This window comes from Poecilia reticulata, linkage group LG18 (assembly GCF_000633615.1).
Source record: "Poecilia reticulata strain Guanapo linkage group LG18, Guppy_female_1.0+MT, whole genome shotgun sequence".
Lineage (NCBI taxonomy): Eukaryota > Metazoa > Chordata > Actinopteri > Cyprinodontiformes > Poeciliidae > Poecilia > Poecilia reticulata.
The window spans coordinates 19,639,197-19,646,345 of record NC_024348.1 but is presented as its reverse complement, the minus strand read 5'-3'; the positions used below and the strand labels follow the sequence as shown (position 1 = coordinate 19,646,345).

General features: G+C 39.0%; 1 protein-coding gene across 2 annotated transcripts; it reads left to right on the top strand.

Moving 5' to 3' along the window:
• LOC103480857 (coronin-2A-like) lies at positions 1 to 6,549 on the top strand. Of its 2 annotated transcripts, XM_008436056.2 has the most exons (13): positions 1 to 105; positions 1,072 to 1,272; positions 1,471 to 1,587; positions 1,710 to 1,859; positions 2,641 to 2,841; positions 2,924 to 3,040; positions 3,783 to 3,887; positions 4,136 to 4,232; positions 4,928 to 5,043; positions 5,114 to 5,204; positions 5,289 to 5,425; positions 6,085 to 6,252; positions 6,328 to 6,548. In XM_008436056.2, the coding sequence occupies exons 2-13, from the start codon at positions 1,072 to 1,074 to the stop codon at positions 6,442 to 6,444; spliced, it is 1,617 nt and encodes a 538-aa protein (XP_008434278.1). In that variant the 5' UTR covers positions 1 to 105; the 3' UTR covers positions 6,445 to 6,548. The 2 variants fall into 2 exon arrangements, with proteins under 2 accessions (XP_008434278.1, XP_008434277.1); XM_008436055.2 differs by having other exon boundaries at positions 6,085 to 6,549.
• Positions 6,550 to 7,149: the final 600 nt, after the last annotated feature.

Here is a 7,149-nt window from a genome sequence, read left to right as displayed (position 1 = left end):
GGTCAGGTCGGTCTATATTTAGATGCAGAATAAAAACGTTTCACCAACTTAAATTCACGTTTGTTTGGAGGAAGAGGAGCAGCAGGAACCTTCAACCAACTCAAGGTGAGACTTTATTCATCTTTTATGTCAGAGAAAGTTTGTAACTTTAAAGCTGCTGTGTTATTATTGTTTTTTTCCCCAGTTTTATAAACATTTTTACCAGTTCTTACATTTTCTCTGATCTTTAGCAGCAAAAGTCAAAGGTCAGCGGACGTTGGTCTCAGCAAAAAGACAGAATGTAGCATAAATATTTAAAAGCGTTTTGTACAAAAGGTTTTCAATTTGAACTGATGGTGCAATTAAAAACATGAAGCATGAAAGAAGCTGATTAATTATTTATATTATTATGAGAACCAATAACTGCGGCTGGATGCATTATTGATCAGGACCGATAATGAAGCTGCTGAGTTTGGCATGGCAAGGTTCAAAATGGGAGAAAAATTTGATTAAAAACAACTTTTTATTTTCATAAACTGAAGGTAAAACCAGTAAAATAAGGAAGATGTGGGGAAATAATAAGAACAAATAAGAGCATAAAAGGAGGGTTTATTGATACGGTACAGTAACAAAGAATAAGAATAAAATACTTACGAGTAAAAACTTACTTGTGAGTTAATTTTGCCTTATTTCAAAATATTTACACCAGAAACTAGACAAAAATACTTGGTAATATTTGGTATTTTTGCATTTTGTACTATGTAAAATCAAAAAAAAATGTAGCTTTAGATCATGTTGTGATATTATTTCTTCATCAAAAACAAAACTGGATTCTTTCATGCATGTTTGAGAAACCCTTTAATCTCCATGGCAACCATTTAGTTGTTGAAAACGCCTGGGGGGACCTAGCTCCGCCTTAGAGGCGCAGCTCCATTTTTATAACGACTGAAGGTAAAATTGTGCTATGAAATGAAACCATGTGCCTGGAAAACACATCATACTGCCCCTTTTAGGGTCCGCTCTGTAGTTGATATGAAATTCCCTAAACTTCCTGTTTTGTCACTTCCTGTTTTGTCACTTCCTGTCCTCCAGATGTCGTGGCGCTCGTCTTTCCGATGCTCAAAGTTTCGCTACGTCTTCGGGAAGCCAGCGACCAAGGAGCACAGCTACGACGGAGTGCCAATCACAAGAAGCGTCCATGACAACCACTACTGCTCGGCCAATCCCTGCTTCATCGCCATGGTGACGGAGTGTGCCGGGGGCGGGGCCTTCCTAGTCCTGCCCATTCATTGTGTATGTAGGTCAAACTCGGGTGATTTCCAACCAACACAACAATCATTTAACTGCTACTTATTAAACTGACAAGTCCTTGAAGACCTTTTGTCTGTCTAATGTCCAAAGAAAACTAAACAAGCTAAACTTTTGGTTAGAACATTTTAAATAATTAGTTTAATTTAACAAAGTCCTCCATTATTTTAAAATGTCTTCCAGTTGGGAAGAGTAGACCCTCACTATCCGAGGGTTTGTGGTCACAGCGGCCAAGTCCTGGACGTCAAATGGAATCCATTTAACGATTATTGTATTGCCTCGTGCTCTGAAGACTGCACCGTAAGCAGCCATGTTTTACTTTGTGTTCATTCACATTTAAAAACCTTCCAAAGTTTATTTTATGGTTAAACCTAAAATCAAGGTCAGCTGAAATTACAACATGATTATGTGTCTGTACGCAGGTGAAGATTTGGGATATTCCGGTTTGTGGGGTCCAACAGAACCTCACCAAGGCCAGGAAGACTCTGACGGGTCACAGCAGGAGGGTGGCTATCATTGAGTGGCATCCAACTGCTGAGAACCTGCTGCTCAGCTCGGGCTACGACTACAAGGTCAGGCGCCTCTTTAGGCAGTGACATTTCTATATGGATCAACAACATTTATTCAAAAAACAATAAAACCTGGATGGTTTCCATACCATCATTGACATAAAACAACTGGGAACAGCAATTTCCCAATTTAACCTGCTAATTTGGAGTTGCTAATCAGAAGTGTGTCTGAAAATTAGCCTAAAAAACTGGACTGGTGTTGAAGGGATTGTGTGTTTTTTATTTGGCTCCACAGCACAACATTACAGACCCAGTTATGATTACACTTCTTTTCTGAACTTGACTTGATTTGGATGAACAAAATTAGCTTCAGCTTGCAGCTAATACCAGCTAGCATTAGCTGCTAGCTTCATTTGTAGATCATCCTTATGTATGATGATGCTGTTAGTCGTTCATACTCGCTTTTAAGGTTTGCCAACTAGTTTATGTAATCAGTTAAACTAAAACACACTAATCGGCTAAACTAAAACACAAATACACAATTAATAAGGCTACAGTCGCTCATCAGGCAAGTGTGACCCAAATCTGGCTTTTTGTGCACAACTGCAACCCATATTCAACTTTTTCACGGTGGTCTTTCCCCCAAAAATTAGATTTGTGCCACTTCCATTTGTGGTACTGAATCTTAAATGTATCCAACACGGCAGCAAAACGCTGCTGATATTCCGCTGATGATGGAAAAAACAATTTCGCAATTTGCAGTGTTTCCATTAAATAAATGAAAAAACCACAATTAAAATCAAACTTTGTTTGTTCAGAAACTTTTTCTTGAAACCTTCTCCAGGTTCTCCTCTGGGATGTGTCCCATTCCGGTTCTGTGATCAGACACCCGGTCCGAGTGGTCCTGATGCCCGTCCACCATCGCTACCCGTCCGAGGCGCTGCTGCTGTCCGTCAGCTTCAACAGCGACGGCAGCAGGCTGGCGGTCACGTCTAAAGACAGGCGGATTCGGGTTCTGGAGCCGCGGACCGGGAAGATCCTACAGGTGGTTTTTTAAAGAGCTTTTTTGTGTTGGATTGTATATCAATTGGTGGAACTGGTAATCATGTTACTATTTGGTTTTACAGGTTTCCAGCAACAAGACACACAGGGCTAACAAGGTTCTGTACATCAGAGGGTTGAAGATGCTCCTGTCCACTGGAAGCTCGCCCTGGAACCACAGACAGATCATCCTCTGGGACCCAGTAAGACTTTATTTTAAAACCAGCAGCTAAATTTAGTTTAGGGATCAGCTGGGGGGGAAATTGTAACATTTATGTTTACATTTTCAGCTGCTGGAGTTCACTTTCACACTGCGAGTCAAACCAACTAAACCTTTTGAAAAACCTGTTCCCCTCCTCGCCTGTGGAGGCGCTGCACCAAAAACCACTGAAGGAAACCATTTGAAAACCTCTTAAAAACGACCTGAGAGCAACTTCCCTCTTTGCAAAATGTAAACAAAAATGGAGTAGCGTCCGATTTTAGAGGATGGAGGAATTTTCTTGTCTTCTGTAAAAGACCACGAGTCGTTTCCCCCGCTAGCGTTAGCCTAGCATGTTTGTTTTGGTTGAATACTCATCTACCGATCTAGATCAGGAGGATCTAGATTATATACTCCAGCTTTTTTTTGCTCTTGTCTTTGGTTTATTTTGTTTGTATTTCCTTTTAATTCATGTAAAGCACTTTGAATTGCCTTGTTGCTGAAAATGTGCTTTATAAATAAATGTAACTTAATTTAAAATGAATTAAACAGGGTTGGTGTGGATGAAGCCTCAGTCATGTTAGAAAGTGAAGCTATTTGTAACACTAATACCAGGCAAGATTCAGTCCAAAACAGGAAGTAAATTATCCCTTTATAGGTCTGTTTGCATTCTAGTACTAAAATTTCCCAGTTGTGTTTTCTATAGTTAAAACCTAAAGCATCTTTTTGACCTTTTCTATGTGCAGGAGGATTTATCGGAGCCTCTGTATGAAGAAGATCTGGACGGATCTGCAGGCGTTCTCTTCCCGTTCTACGACCCTGATACACAGATGCTCTACTTGGCTGGAAAGGTTTGAAAAATGATAATTAAATCCAGAATAATTAATGTAACATGTCGGGTCTGAGCACTAAAATGTTTTCCTAGTTCAGTAAAATGTTATTTACCAATTGTTGGTCCTGTGATGTTTACAAGGTTTTTGGTCTAAATTGGCAATCAGTACTTCTGATTGGTTTCTGATAGTAATATTTGCCTCTAAATACTTTAGCATTCAAAACAGCAGCAATCATTTTTGGCATTAATGTTGTTGTTGTGTTTTAGGGGGACGGGAACATCAGATACTACGAGCTGAGCTCTGAGAAACCCTACATCAGCTTCCTGATGGAGTACAGGTCGCTGCTGCCACAGAAAGGCCTGGGTTGGTTTATCACACCCAACACAACTATTTAAATCACTTAAAATGGAGAAAACTAGTTCAGTTTGAGAAAGTGCTGAACATAAAGGAGCCTATGTAGATTTTGAATATAGTGGAAGTAAAAATTGGGGACAGACAAATTAGTTTGATTTGCTAAAATCCTTGTTAAATGATGTTTTAACTAAAACTCTGAGGTGTGAGAATCCTTGTTAAATGGCGTTTTAACTAAAACTCTGAGGTATGACACGTTTAATTGAAGTCCTACAAGGCGTGAGGGTTTTAATGTTTTCATCTTTTGTCTTTCTAAATGTTTATTCACTGTCACAAGCTGCTTTTATTTTAATGATGTAAAGCACTTTGAAATGCCTTGCTGCTCAAATGTGCTATACAAATAAAATTTGATTGATGGATTGATAAAAGGAACTAAAAAACAGAGATTGGGCAATACAAACTAAAAACAATTTGGATTATGAAACACTAAACCATGAGAAAATATTCAGGATTCATGCTAACCGATTCAATGCTAACTAGCTTTGGTTTAGCTTTAGCTCTAAAGCCATTTCAAGGGCCACAAATGGCCCCCGGGCCACACTTTGGACACGTTCTCTGACGAAGTTAAAGCAGTGAGAGCTACTAACAATGGAAGAGCTCAGATTAAATCTGCTGGGCAACATTTCAGATTTCTGTTGTGATTTCAGGTGTGATGCCGAAACGCGGCCTGGATGTGAGCGTGTGTGAGATTTTCCGCTTTTACCGGCTGATTGCCGTCAAAGACCTGGTAGAGCCTCTGTCGATGATCATACCGCGCAAACAGGTATTGATCATCGTTGTTTCGTTGTTATTATTGGTGACATCAGCTGATGAGGTGAGGTTTTCTGTTCCAGTCGGAGGTTTTCCAGGAGGATTTGTATCCGATGACGGCTGGAAACCAGGCAGCTTTAACGGCTCAGGAGTGGCTGCTGGGCATCAACAGGGGTATTTAGCCCTCACAAACATCTCAGTGGTCACAGACGGTCAGGGAAATATCAGCGGCTAGCAGGGCTCTCTTCTCCTCCTCAGGCCCGGTGCTGATGTCCTTGAGGCCGGAGGCTCATGTGGAAAACCCGTACGCTGAAATTCCTGCGGATAAAAACCACTTGAAGCAGCTGAGCGCCGTCAGGTTCCAGACAAACACAAACCTGGACTTTATGGAAAAGGTGCGCAGATACGTTTAGCCACAAGACACTGAGAGGCGCAGGACGGAGCATCAGGGCCATGCTGAGAAAAACACAATGATGAGAATAATAAGAGAACAAAGAGAATATGAGAATGAAATCATACTACGAGAAAGTTGTACAAGAATTTTACAAGATTAAAGTTATAGTATTTTTAGAATAAAATCAACATTATTTGGATAAAGTTGTGATATTATGAATTTATTCTCGTAGAAAAAGAATCTTTATTTTCATCTATAGGTTTTTCTCAAAAAATTAGCATATTGTGATAAAGTTCATTATTTTCCATAATGTAATGATAAAAATTAAACTCATATATTTTAGATTCATTGCACACCAACTGAAATATTTCAGGTCTTTTATTGTTTTAATACTGATGATTTTGGCACAACACAAAATTCCCATCTCAAAAAATTAGCATTAGCATCTTTTTGACCTGAATTCCTGTAAAACAAGATGGCCGCCGTGGAGCGCTCACGTCAATCTGAACTATGGAAACCAAAGGGGAAAAAAAATCCAGATTTTCCAAAAACGTCATCTTTAAGAACCCAAAAATCTGATTAATCGATAAAAACAATTGCGATGACTTTAATTTCTGGTTGCGTAAACGTCTCCACTTGGTTTTGTTTCATTGTTTTCAGGCTTTCCTGGAGGAGCAGCTGGCCTATCAGGACGCCAAATACCCCAGAGAGCTGAGCGACCTGTCGGGCTGGCAGCCGGACGAGACCGACAGTCCGCTGTGGTCGTACCGCTGCACGCCTCACTGCCGCGAACCGGCCGAGAAACCGCCGCCGACAACCGAGAGCGAGGTCCGACAGAACCGCAGATTCATAATGAAAGACGACGTTCCTAAAACYGTCAGAATGACARACTCTCTGCTTCAGCTCCTGCAGGCATTTTACAAACAACAAGACGAGATCAGAGGCTTGAAGGAGGAGCTGCATCAGAAAGAGGCCGGTTCAAAAACAGAAAATGGTTTTATAGTTTATAAAGACGGATGAAAAAAYGAGTTTTCACCTTGTGGAAGTTTGTTTGACAGGTTAAGAAAATGAGCGTTTTTCTTGGTCAAAAATATTTAATTTTATGAGAAAAATTAATAAAAATAAAATTTGGTTGACATTTATACCATATTCTGAGTAAATCTGACAAAATAGAACAAAGGCATACAATATTTTTGTTACAGTTAYCATAACATCAAGTTCTAGAAACTACGAATATTACACAACTTTAGCTTTAGCTAGTAAGCTAAAGTTGTGGAATGTTTTTAACTARCTAGCTTAAGCTAGCATTAGCAGAACTTGATTAGCACATRAATATCTGTAAAACAATTTGGTTTGATTCCAAAAGWAACTTTTTGTCCAACRTGAACATTTAAATTACACARGATTAACTAAAAACATTAAAATGATTGTGAATAAGTTTCATAATTTACTAACATGCTAACAGGATATTTGTTATAAAATGTCWTCCAGAAACATGCTAACTTAGCGAGGTAAGCTAAYGTTTTTGCATTAGTTTTTCTATTGCAGCAAACAGGAATTTATTTCAGTGTTTATTGGTTGACATTAAATTTAGAGAAGTTAAGAATATAAATAGTTACTTTTGATTAATTAAGCATTTAGTTGCATATTAAATAGTATCAATTTGTTAATAATTGATCTTTGATGATCACAAGAAGCTTTTTATTTGTAGGTCCAGCAGCGATC